General features: G+C 46.9%; 1 protein-coding gene across 2 annotated transcripts in view; it reads right to left on the bottom strand.

The window, feature by feature from the left end:
• Nucleotides 1-12555, bottom strand: part of VASH2 (vasohibin 2) — a 40790-nt gene extending 28235 nt beyond the window's left edge. For both annotated transcript variants that reach the window (XR_011725058.1, XM_071739622.1), the window contains exons 1-3: nt 12183-12555; nt 7009-7097; nt 4713-4769 (exon numbers count right to left, since the gene is read on the bottom strand). Coding sequence is in view for 1 of the 2 variants with exons in the window: in XM_071739622.1 (XP_071595723.1) it covers nt 4713-4769; nt 7009-7097; nt 12183-12476 (440 nt within the window). In the remaining variant the exon portion in view is untranslated. The remainder of the gene's footprint in view (nt 1-4712; nt 4770-7008; nt 7098-12182) is intronic.
• Nucleotides 12556-12957: the final 402 nt, after the last annotated feature.

Genomic DNA, 12957 nt, shown 5'->3' with positions numbered 1-12957 from the left:
AAAACTGTTTCATTTAGACCAGAGGTCCCTGCCTTATCTGGAGGCTGCCAAAAGCTATAATGAAGCAAAGAATTATCACAACCACAACTTCTCCTGGAGTATAAAAAAGCTCTTACACTACCAGAGAAGGAAACTGTCATAAAGCATTCCAAACCAAATCTATGTTGCCCGTCCTTAGCATCCTGTTATGTTCCAGGCACTCGATTATTTGCCCTAGCATTTTTCCTGAAAATAGGTCCTAGACTTATCCTTACCCTTTATTTTTTTTAAAGACTAGTATTGTTTGCCCTCCTCAGTTTCCAACAAGAGCACCCATCCATCTCACACCCTCTAAAAGTAGTATTTTGGTTTGGTATTTTAGCTTGGAGGCTGTTTCTTAGTCCTGTGAGAGAGCATCCAGCTCATTTAAAAACAACTAATTACAAGTGCTCTTTGACTTACTTATCCTTTCCTTATTTTCTTTCACTCCCAAATTCTTACCATGCTGTGTCATGTTAATTATGTCCAGAAAGGCTACACCATTAAACTTGTGAATGAATATTTGAGGAAAGGGGGAAAAAATTAAAAGCCAGCATCAAGCATTCTGATACCCTCCCTGAGCAGGGTTTGCTTATGGGCTTTTCTTTAAATCTTTCCAGTTATCTGAACAGACCCCACATATATGATACTGTATTTCCATCTCCTACCACAGTTAGCTGGGAACTAGCCCAAAGTCACCCTCTCCACAGACCCCAGTGGGTACAGAGGCAGCACAGCTCTCCCAGTAACTTGGGGGAAACCACTACAGTCAAAAATAAGCATCATGTAGCTTCCCCCTCATCATGGCAGTTACACCACTGTCTGCCAGACACATCTCTCTTACAGACCACAGCAAACCTCTCTGCCTCTAACAAACAGGCTCCATGCTCCTCCCTGGAGAAGTAGCCCTTGGCAGATGGTGATATTTCCTTGTAAACTGACTCAAATTTCAGTGTTTTCAGGAGCCCACCTGGACTATCTTCCTTACTTTCTGCATGAAGAGCAGGGCCACAAAGGAGATGGTTTTGCATCTTCTGGATGGCTTCAGTTAAAAATGGCAGAAACTGCAGTCATCTTAGGGCAAACAGGAATTTCTTTTGCTCACGTATTTTTCTCTAGGGCACCCAATCTCATGTACAGGTTAGCAAAAGCTTCAACTCTTCTAGCATGACCAAACCTGGGGGATCTCACCAGCTGGCACTTAGCACACTGGAGTCACTTCAGAGATAACCATGCTTAGGAGAAGTTGCCCACTAGCTTCACAAGAAAACCTCCTACAGATTTCAGTAAAATGTGCATTAATGAGATTCTCCAGAACATTTACACAAAATTCTCCTGGCCCCTGTATTTGCATGAGGTCCATATCTCTTTATCCCAAGTTTTTCTAAGTTTTACTGTTCCAAATGAAGCCAAGAGAGAAGTGAAAGGTACCAAGAGGAAAAAAAGGAGATAAAACAGCAGAGCAACTGCTGCTCTCATGACTCTTCTCAAAACCAATGTGTTTCAATGGAAAAAGCACTTCTATCACATGCATCATCATCTCTTAACATTCTCTCTTTGTGTGAAGGAGAAGCAGATAGTAAAATGCCTTATGCAGTCTATTGTCTGGAAATAGTATGAGCCCGTTTTTCTTTAGTGCCCCACCAGGACCCCTTAATAAAATGGTATATTAAAACAGTATTATTTTTCACCTCCCCCTCTTTGCTGTTATTTGACTGCATCATTCCCATGCGACTGTTTCTATCATGCTGTTTTATTGCAATTGATTACCCATTATACCTGCAGTCACTGAGCGTCTCTCCATCTTCACAGAGCAGCTTCTGAGCTCCAATTTCTCAAAGCCCCCAGAACCTACCCAAACAGCAGTTTTTGCTTCAGTCAGAGGTCCCAGTGATCAGCTGGCACTTAATAGGAGGGAACAGCACTATTCCACACCTACCTACAGCCTCCCCAGATACTCAGTGGAGGACAAAGATGTTTGTTCCTCCTTGTGGCTCGTGCCTGCAGACCAGACCAGCAGCTTGCAGATGGCTTACTGCTCCTTATAAACCAAGGAATAGAAGTTTGTTGGCATTCAACTAGCAGTTTATCCATCCCATGTTCACTCTACCAGCAAAGCACTCCTATGGTGGATGTAGCTACACCTGTAAATCTGGATTTGGTGTGAGTGCAGCAAACCCATGCAAAGTAAGATGCATTTTAAGACACAGTTTGCCAGTACGATAGAACACCACACATTTTGCAAGATCACATCTCCACCACCCCGACTCACACAGCTATGCCAGCAGAAATCTAACATTTTCAAAAGTGTTATCTGTAGTCTAGACAAATCCAAGAGATGTCTGGCAGTTTAGAAGCATGTTAATAGCTAGCAATGGCTTTTTCTTAAGAAATACTGAACTGCAGCAACTTTGCGTCCCTTAATGTTATGAATTCCTATAGATCATATATGCTTCTTCCTAAGCACAGCCAGGATTTTTATTTTCTCATGCATTACACTGATGCTGACAGTAAATCTCTGTAATATCTAGTCCTCCCTCCACAATAGAAAAACTCATTAATATGTCCCAGCTGCTTTAGGACATTTCCACATGAGTTTATGAATATTCAATTTCCATCTACAGTTCAGCTTCTTTGTGTCTGGCCACTGATCTCTTGAAGAAAGTCTGCCAGAGTTTCTAAAATAATTCCATTAGCTTTGAGCCCTCCTATTATGAAATAAGCAATACATTTAGTGTCAATAAATTACGGCTCTAGGAACTGGCTCAACTTCCAAGAGCAGGTGACAGATGGAGGCTCTCAGTATCTTGCCCAATACACCTGCAGATACAAACTTTGTCTTGCAGCAACCCTTTCCCACCACAGAAACTTTCTCAGAGCAGAGTTTGTTGCCTCAGCACAAGATGCCTGCTGTCACCACACTGCCAGCAGATTTCTTGCAAAATGGAACATACCTCCCAGGAAAAAAAAAACTTGCAGATGTGGGTGACTTTTCAGCTCTGATGAAAACTGCCTGACAGCAGGAAAACCAATAGCTGAGTATAACTCCAAGAGAAGATATCCTCAGTTGGTATTAACAGCCATGCATATCAGATGAAGGGAAGGCTTTAGGGACACCTCCTAACCATTACAGGGTGATCACCATGCTATTCCCTTTCTCAAACTTGCAGAAACCAAGACAGGGCAAGCATTTGAGCCCTGCTGCAGGGACATGATGTAGGGAGCTGCATGTGTTCCCCTAACGGCTCCACTACTACTCCTAGCACTTCCATCCAACAGGCCCAGGAACAAAGCAACACAGAAGTCTTCACTGTGCAGTTCCAGAGTACACCAGGTACAGGCAGCTGTGCCTGGCAAGCTGGCAGCTACCCCAAGGGGTTGGACCATTTCCAAGGGCACTCTTCTGAACTCTGCATAATTCCTCCCACCACATACCAAGGCACTCAGGAAAGTCCTTTCAGCAAGAGGAGAAGGAACCAGTCACAAGTCCCAAAGAAAACGCTACAGCAGGTGAATAAAGGAAATGGCACCACTTAGGAGAGGATCCAAAGCCCAGGTACATCTCCAGCTGTGAGCACTGTATTGAGTTTCCTTCCAGGGAAGAGTATCATCCTCAAGCCAGGCTTTCATCCAGCCCAGGAGGACATATAGCTTTCAAGAGGTAAGTGCTGAGCACAGTTCATTTTCATCCTCCACCTCCTTGGAAAAAAAGTAATCGTACAAACTTAAAAATGACTGACCAGCCTGAACACTGGTTTAAGCTTCTGCAAACCCATCCATTATTCAAGGCAGAAATTTCTTTTAAACTAGTTCCACTGGTGCAATGAATATTACATAGAGAAAGGAAGTGGGAAAGACTGATGTCAGCAAAATGAAAACCTGAAGCACAGAGCTAGGATGGGAACTGGAATTTACAATGATGGACCATTGGATTAACAACAGACAGACTGGGGAGAGCTAAAGACAGGCCAATCTGCAGGAATTATTATATTCTGCTTATCTAATATAATCTTATTTTATCTAATCTAATACATATCACCCTAAAATAAAAGCATAATGTTGTCAACAATTTCCTGTCCTAACCTCCTAAATTACTGGGTCCTATCATGCTTGTACTGTACAACTCATCACCAACCAGCACATGATTCCATCATATGGAAGGAACAGTGGATTAAGCAGGAATAGGAGAAGTGCAGCCATGATTTAAATGGTCTGTAGTGAACTTCCCCCACAGGAGGACTGTGCTGGAGATGTCAAAATTCCATGCAAAATATTGCATGGCAGATCTCTTCCTACCATTACCAAAGGGCATTACAGCACAACCAGAATATCAGGACTCACATAGTTTCCACAAAACCAGCCCAAACCTCCCAACCCCACACCAACAAGCAAGAACTGAGAGTTTTCCCAGCCCCATGTGTTCAGCTTTGACCTGCAGCTACACAGCTCCCACGTGGCTGCTGAGGAAGAGCAGCCCTTCCAATAGCTGGCTCTCAATGGGTCCATTTGCCACACAGCATCTGGAAACCTCCTTGCAAAAGCAACAATACACACAATTTTGTCCCTGCCAGAGAGGTTGTGGCATGGAGAAGACAGCCTTCCCATGCCATGGTGCTACAGTGCTTGAATGTCCAAGGTGATCCACCTGGCACAATGTGAGACAAAGGCACGAGACCACTTCCAGAGACACTTACCCACTTAGAGGTCTGGTTTTTCTAATCTCGAAGAACTGTGTTCCCGTGTGATTGTATCTGAATTTTGTCTGTTAAAGGACAGTAACTGGAATAGTCAAACAATAAAATAACAAAGTTCAAAAGGTGAGTTTCAGTTCTGATTTCCTGTTGAAACACAAAACAAGCAGTAGTAGCCATTAACTCTCAACAGAAATGAAAACCTGGTACGTGAAATAAAGCCTTTTTCACTTGTCTTATTATATGCTGTAATTGAGCATATAAATAAAATTCTCTTTTCATCTTGGTCCCACACAGTATTAGGTTACAACTTTGAAAAAAAGAGCTCCCATTTGGGCAAGAGAAAGCTTTTATAGGCTTCGAAACCAATCAATATCATTCATGGCTTGAAAGAACTTATTTCACTTGTAAATTTTTAACTCTGCCAAGATGCGGAGTTCACATATGACCTGTAAACCAAAAGGATGACAGGAGAATCCAGTTACATTCAGGAAATACAAACCATTATCTAAAAAATACAATGCACTTGAAATGGGAATCACCAGCTAAGTACAACTCAACATCAGCCAACACTATGAGCATATGAGAAAAAGATTATTGCAAAGGATTACAGCACACAGTCAGCCACCTACCAAACACCAGCAACACCTGCCTAGGAGTGCAAGTTACCATGCAGCAGCAGCAGCACCAAAACCAGCCTCTTCCTTGCTCCTTGAATACAGCTGTTCAAGCAATAATGACATAAATCAGATTAGGAAACTAATCTATCCAGTAAAAATAAAGAAACAAACAAACAAAAAAACCCAAACAAAACACCACCAACAAAAATTGGGGAAAAAAATTTAAAAATCACACGATCCACTTGGTTTTGCTAGGTTATTTTTCCAGCTGAATCTATTCCCCAGTTCCTAAAATGTCCATGACAACATTCATATCAGCACAATTGTGGTGATACCTGGGCTGGAATAGGTGACCACAGGGAGGGAAAGGGTACCTTATGAGGCATAAATACTACAGCTGCTGGCTGTACAACTATGGTTTAAATAAAAACTCCAGCTCACACCAGGATGCTCGAACTGACTTCAAAGGCTTTGATTTTTCCCTCATGCCTTCAAAACCTAATTCATAATGCCCTTTCAGAGTGGTCTCAACAAAGCATACAGCCTCTTTTTGCCCTCTAAGGAAGCCCAGACCATGTTCCCCAGCCCACATTGAAGCTTTTCTGAAGACAGATCCAAACCCTGTGCCTAAAGCCTGCTCCTGCTGTGCTGCAGCATGCAGGATTACAAGACCTCTGGGGAGAAAAAAAAATAACTAACAGTATAATTTTTGAAGCTCTGTGTGACATAGTCTCCTCTCTGGCACAACCCTACTGAGCAGTGAGCCTCTTGTCCTGTCCAAGTGGCCAACAAGCAGCAGAGAAATGTGCTGCAGAGCACACTGGCCCCAGCCTCCCCCCCATGGCAGCTGCTGCAGCTCCAACCCCTGCTGCTGCCTTGATCCTAGCTGCTGCTTTCCAGCAGGCTAACTGTGCCTGCTATTTTTGGATGGTCTTACAGCTGCCACCCATATCCTTTCTTAATCCTTTCCAGGACTTTACATTCATCCCCACTGCTTCTCCAAGCACACACATGTAGGTAAGAGTTTAGAAAAAGGGAGAGTTTAGAAGACAGGAAAACAGAAAGAACAGCAGCCATCTCCTCTGACATTATGTCAGCAATTGAAACAGGTATTGGGCACAGGGCAGCAACAGGGAGGCTGGATAGATGCCTGTATCTCTGGATGAACCCTCCAAGCAGGGTGAGGCACCTCAAAAGGCAAATTCCTTTAGCCAGTTCCTGTGCCACAGACAAGCTGGTCCACCCTGGGGTTGGGACAGCTGCCTGTACCCCCTAACCCCCTAATGACAAGCACCCCCTGCAAGCTGAGCATGCAGGCAGTCCTCAGGGGCTGCCAGTGCAGAGGGAGAAAGGGTTTGCCACAACATTAGTTCTTCCTTAGTCAATGGGATGCCATATTATGTCTCCAGGCATCACAATCCAATCATAATATTCTCACAAACCAGCTTAAAATAAGCATTTCTACTCCCACCAACGTCACTTGAATTAAATTCTTCAGCATCATTGAATGTTAATTATACCTCCCAAAGAACTGCTGTGACAAGCTCAGTGCTGCAGGTGCTATCACAAACCCTTAGAGGCATCCCTTAACCCACGAATAAACCAAAGCCCCCCCCACTAGCTGGTGCTTCTGCACACCCCTGTTAATTCTGTGGAGACCACATGCTGGAGAAGGATACTGCAGCATCTTCATGTAGGTCTGTATTGCCTGGAGCCATTCTGGGATGGACATGGAGAGCTTGTAATTTGGCACTGGCGGCACTGAGGGCTGGATACAGAAAAGATAAAGAGGTTAGACAGTTACCACCCCCCACGGAGCAGATAAGTGATTTACTTGGGCAGCAGCATGTGCTTAGTGCAGTGCAACGCAGCAGCACAGATGGCTCAAACCCCATGTGAACTCAAGCATCCGGCAAAGTCATCTCACTGATAATGGGGTTGCCCATGTACCAGAGCCAAACCCACTCCTGCTGGCACAGGGAAGCCAGGGCAGGCCCCTGCTAAAGCAGGCTGCTTGTCCAGACCACCAACATCCCTCAAACATTGCCCTACATGGACAGGCAGTCCAGTGCAAATAGTGCTTCTTATTTTTCCCCTCTAGCACAAGGCTATTTGGATGAGGAGAGTTGCAACTCTGGTACCCAACACGCCCTTAAAAAGCCACTTCAGAGTCCAATTTTAGTTTCCTCTACAATGAAGAAAACATAAAAGGAGACAAGGATCCTGAGCTGTGTAATTTCCCATCTGCCACAGATCAGCAGCACACTTGCTGGGCTGGGAGTATAAGGTACCTAGACCACCTGGAACCCAAATATTAAATGAAATTAAGACACTTAAAGATACAGACTGCACTGTAATGGGATTTTTCGAAAATCTCATAAAACATCTGTTTGTGCCTAAGCACTTTAAGAAGCCAGGCCCTCAATCCATATTTAATCACCACAGCTATGTGGCTTCTGAGCCTGTAACCACAGAGAAAAGTGGCAGGCCCCCAAGTCCCCTTATTTTAGGGTGAGACTGCAAAATATGGGGTCAGCATGTTTAAAATGAGCATCATGGCTAAAAAAAAGTTAGTTCAATTTCACAAACATAACCAAATAAGCAGTTTATTTAAATATTAATGCAGACCCAAATTCCGGAAACAGCAACTTGGGCAGCTATGACAGAAGGCACAAAGGAAGGCTTGTGGCATCTATGGGCCTGTGACATCCTTACAATCGTTCCAAGTCTATTAAGTGAAATATCACTGGTCTGAAGACACTTTAAGTCAGCAATTACTGGTAAGAAAAGCAAGATCAGGTGGTATGGAGCCATCTCTGCCACAGACTTCCCTCTCCAGTTCCCTGAACAACCCAAAGACAACTAAAGCCCAGCATTTACTACACGTAGCTAGTTACTACAGTCAAATAGTAAACACACCTCTGAGAAGAGGGAAAAAAAGCCAAAATAGACACTCCTACACTCCTGGCACACAGAAACATATTTTAAGCAGCAAGAAGACAGATGGCCAGGACTCCAGCACCCTGCTGCCATCCCCAGTGCCACAGGGGAGATAACCACACAGACACACACAGGTTTTCTCTCCAAAAAACTGGGAGTCACAAGCCAAGGTTCATTAACACTTCTTGATCACAATTTCCACACCTAACCTCTTCATTAGAGGCAATTTTTTGGTTTCACAAGTTCCTTCCCCACCCCAGCCCCTTTAGTCTGGACGAAACATTCACCTGTTCCTCCTAGCACTAAGGCAGGCATGGACTCAACTCACCAGATCGGGACTGAGTTACAGGAGCAGAAAGTGGCAGGGGTACTCATTCCTGCTCCTATATAAACATTCCTTTTCTTCAAAGATAAAGGAACTCCAAGTGAGCACATTTCATATACACAACATAATGTGCCAAGGCAATGGGGGTACAGCAGCTGGGGAGGCAGAACCCCTCCCCAGCCCTCCATAAAATGGAGGCCCCTCATCCAACTGTGGGGCAGGACAGCACCCATAGGGACTGCACCAGTGCAGAGGGACAAACCCCTTGCTGTAACCCACAGCAGCCACCCTCACCACTGGGGTTGGATTTGGACCTCCAAGCTAGGTGCTTCCAAGTCTCCAAGGTGAAGACTGAGCACGTCAGCCAAAAGGGAATGCTTGGGTAAAGAGAACCTGGGATTTCCCATGGGCTGACACAAATCCCATCACCTGCCAGAGTTACCTTGGCTGCCCTGCAGAGCCAGGAGGCACAAGTCCCTCTAGATCTCATGAAACAAGGGAGAAGCAGCCACTGGTTTTCCCCCCTGTGTGGGACAGCACAATAGCCTCTTCTTTCCAGCACCAGGGAAGAAGTACACCACATAATTCCAGTCAGGCCAGGCAGTGGGACAGCCACTTGGCTATTCACACTCCTTCCCAACAAAACTCATTTTTTTCCTCCCCCAAATTCCTACTCTGTCTGCAAAAGCACCAGTCCTGGGCACCCAGACAGAACAGAGCAGAAGCCAGGGTTGCAGGACACCACAAGTAAAGGAAAGCACAATATTTCTGTGGTTGAGGCTGCAGCCCTCCAGACACACACAGTGCACATCCCAGTGCAACAGCCACAAGCCAGTGAAAGTTTGTGATGGAATGCCAGAGCCACTGGAAAGAAACAGACACAGCACTAAAGATAGTGAATGTATAAAGTGAGTGAAAGGGGGCCTTGACCCCAGTATAATTATTTCCAAGCAATGGCAGCTAAGAGGTGCTGCAGTGCAAGATCTTTTGGCAAAGCTGGAGATAATCATCCTCTGGCTAGAACACTGAAGCCTCAGTACAACACGGACAACCTGTATGAGACTTGTCTTGCCTGACTCCACTGTGTCTCATTTAAAGACCAGAAAGCCATTTTCTGCTAGCTTGTCCTGCAAGTATGCTGTTACTTAGCACAAATAAAGCTGGGAGGCTTAGAGCCCTCAAAGTTGCTGAGAGGCTTAATTTAAGATCTGCAAGCATCTCCAAGATCACAGACCAGCTTGCATCAAGCTTTGTAACAGCTTGCACAGCTCTTCCAAACCAAGAGCCCACACCATTCCCAGAGCTCAAGCCAAAAGCCAGAGGTAGGAGGTGCTACAAAGGGACCCTTCAGGTCCTTGCAGATAAGCCAGCTTTTCATGAGAAGTCTTCCTCCTGGGAGAGGTGCAGCCCTGCAGTTCACATGCATTCAGTACAGACAACCTCACTGACACAGTAAGAAGCTACTTACCTGCATATATAATGACTGTGCCTAATGCCAAGATGATTAGAGCAATCAAGTGGAGCTTCTTGGGGAGGGGATGAAAACTCCCTCCCACCACTAGGGATTAAGAACAAATCAGATGCAAAACTGGAGTTTTCACTCAGCCTCCATTAACTACCAATAGAAGAGGATTACAAGCCATCTTTTCATAGATACGAATTCTTCTTGTCACTCCAGAGCAGCACTACCTGGCCTTTTGCATGGTGCCACATACCCAGCAGCAGAAGTTAATTAATTAAGCTGCACTATCATTTAAGGAACAACTCTCTCCTCACACTCCTATTGTGACCCAGAAATCACCCTCACAACTTTAGCAACCCACCACCACTTTGTAGCAAACAAACCTGTTCCTACCCTTCATCTGCCCATCTGAACTGTGTTTGCCTTCATCAGGACCAGCGGGTCCTCAGATTGTCCTCTAACCCCAGGCTTATCCAGAAAGAGCTAATTACTCGTGGGGGATGTCAGGTCCTGTGGCCCTTGGCAAAGTTAATCACCGTGACAGGGAGTTTGCTGCCGGTCAGTGCTGCAGGAGCTCAACACGACTCTTCTACAGCACCTTCCACTGATCAGGAAACAATTACCAACATCAAACAATTTAGCCAAGCACATTTCTAAACCATTTTTCCCCGCTACCTGGCTTGAGCACATGCTGCACCAGGTCAGCCTTATGCTTCGGCACTGAGGAAGAAGCCATGGGTGATGCCCTCCGAGACACCCCAGCAGGCAGGGTGCCGGCACTTTGGAGCCCCTGGCATGCCTCTCACCAGATGCTTTGTCAGTCACTGGGCATATCACCAGTAAAAGTTATATGCTTTAGAGCTGGAAAGCAAGGGAAGGCAATCAAGTCCAGCATGTGCCGGATTGCAGTCTCGTAATACCACACAGCTCCACAGATTTAAACTAGTGCAAGCTGGTGACGCTCTTGAAACAAGAAGTTTTGCCCTCTCCCTGCCCCTTCATTTCTACTTCAAGCACTTCTGCAAATGTGAAATGAGCCACACCAGGGAAATACACACAAAGCCAGCAAAAAGAGATGCTTTTTTTTTTTTTTGCTGGATCTGGTCCCCCATCCAAACAAAGACCAGTGCCAGCACAAGGGAAGAAGAGCAACAGAGAAAATATTTTGTCCCTTTTGCTGTTCTGCTGAACTAAACATTGCAGAAGAGAGATGAAAGGCCTTTTCAGCCTGCACCTTGACAAGCACCTTCACATGATGACCCCATGCAATATACTTTTACCTTCTTCATGCTCAAAATTTTTCCTTTTTCCAAGCACACATATCACTGACTATCAGGACCGTGGCAATACCAGCCTGACCATCTCACCCAGCATGCAGAGGGTTATGAACCAATATCAACTTCAGCGGTCAGCTCAGATTAATGCTGCTTGGTGGGAGGAGTGAATCAAGCTCAAGTCTGCCAAAGCCAACAGTGTTAAAGACATTGTGATCAGTTATGCAGCACAGTGCTGAGAAGCCTTGGAACATCAGCAGACAACACCACTTTATTTGCTGGCTGAAGAAAAAAGATAAGATCAGGGTCAGGCAGAGCCGTTCGGAGCTTGTACTGAGGAACATACAAGACAAAAGCACTTGGAATGTTTCCATATACTGGAAATGAAATGTCTGAGTTTTAAATCCCTTACTACATTTCAGGAGCGAGGCTGTGTTACAGGAAATGCTTGTGTTCCAAAGAGCTGAGCAAAGCATGCTTTAAATTGCATGAAGAGTTTATTCAGTCCCTAAAGACTTATTTTAATTCTTGTTTTCTGCTTTTTCCTCCCCAAGATAAAACAATAATTTTCTTTTTACTTCTTTTCCAAGGCACCACTCCAGCTCCCAAGCATCCCACAGCACACACTCATATTTCACGGGCTTTTGAGCAGCAAAAGCTCCAGCTGTCCCCTCGCAGTGGGCAGAGGCCGAGAGCACCCCCAGGGCCAAGGCGTGACAACCCTCCCGCCCAGCCCTTGAGTTTCCCCGTCCCATCGACGCCCACAAAAACCTGAAGCCGCGGGATGTACGGCCTTGGGCTTTGCGGTACCCTCGTTTCGTTTAAGAGGGGAGGACGAGGGCTTCGCCTTACCCGAGCCAGGCGGGCTGCGCTCCGGATGGCCGCCGCCACGGCGCCGCCGTCGGGGTGCACCCGCTCCACGTGCCCCCACATCCTCTCCCAGGTCTGCCCGTCCATGGGGAAGCCGCTCTTGTTCACCAGGAAGAGGGACCCACCGTCCCGCTGCTCCTCCTCCTCCGAGCCGCCGCCGCTCCCGCCGCCGCCCGCCGCCCGCGGCTGGGCGCTCCGCGACCGGCCCCCCACCTTGCCGGCCGCCGCACGGCGGGTGCTCCCGGGGCCGCCGCCGCCCGCTGCCGCGCCCGTCATAGCCCCGCGGCCATGCCCAAGCCCGGGGGCGCTGCGGAGACCGCTGTCGGGAGGTGCCCCGCGGCCTCGTCCTCGTCGTCGCCGCCGCCGCCTGAGCCCACCCGCCCTCTCTCTCTCTCTCTCTCTCTCTATTTAATATATATATATGTATATGTATATATATGTGTGTGTATTACGTGTGTGCGGAGGCTGAGCGCGGGGATGGCTCCTCCCTAGCGGTGGCCGCACCCCAGTCCCGCGGAACGGCAGCTCACTTGTCCCGGGCGCCCCGGCCCAGACCCGCTCCCCAAAGCCCCAACCCCAGTCCCAGCCGTGCTGAGGGCGCGCCCCGCGCCTCTCTCCATGCCGCCGCGGTACCACACGACCCACCGCCCGCCCGCCCTCGGGGCGCTCCTATTGGTGGCTGCAACAAAGAGGGGCGGGGATTGAGGGCGGGGCGACCCCTGACTGGTGGAGACGCTGGCGAGAGGCGCCCCCTGCT

This window comes from Heliangelus exortis, chromosome 3 (assembly GCF_036169615.1).
Source record: "Heliangelus exortis chromosome 3, bHelExo1.hap1, whole genome shotgun sequence".
NCBI classification, from domain to species: Eukaryota; Metazoa; Chordata; class Aves; order Apodiformes; family Trochilidae; genus Heliangelus; species Heliangelus exortis.
This window is presented reverse-complemented; position numbering and strand designations above follow the sequence as displayed.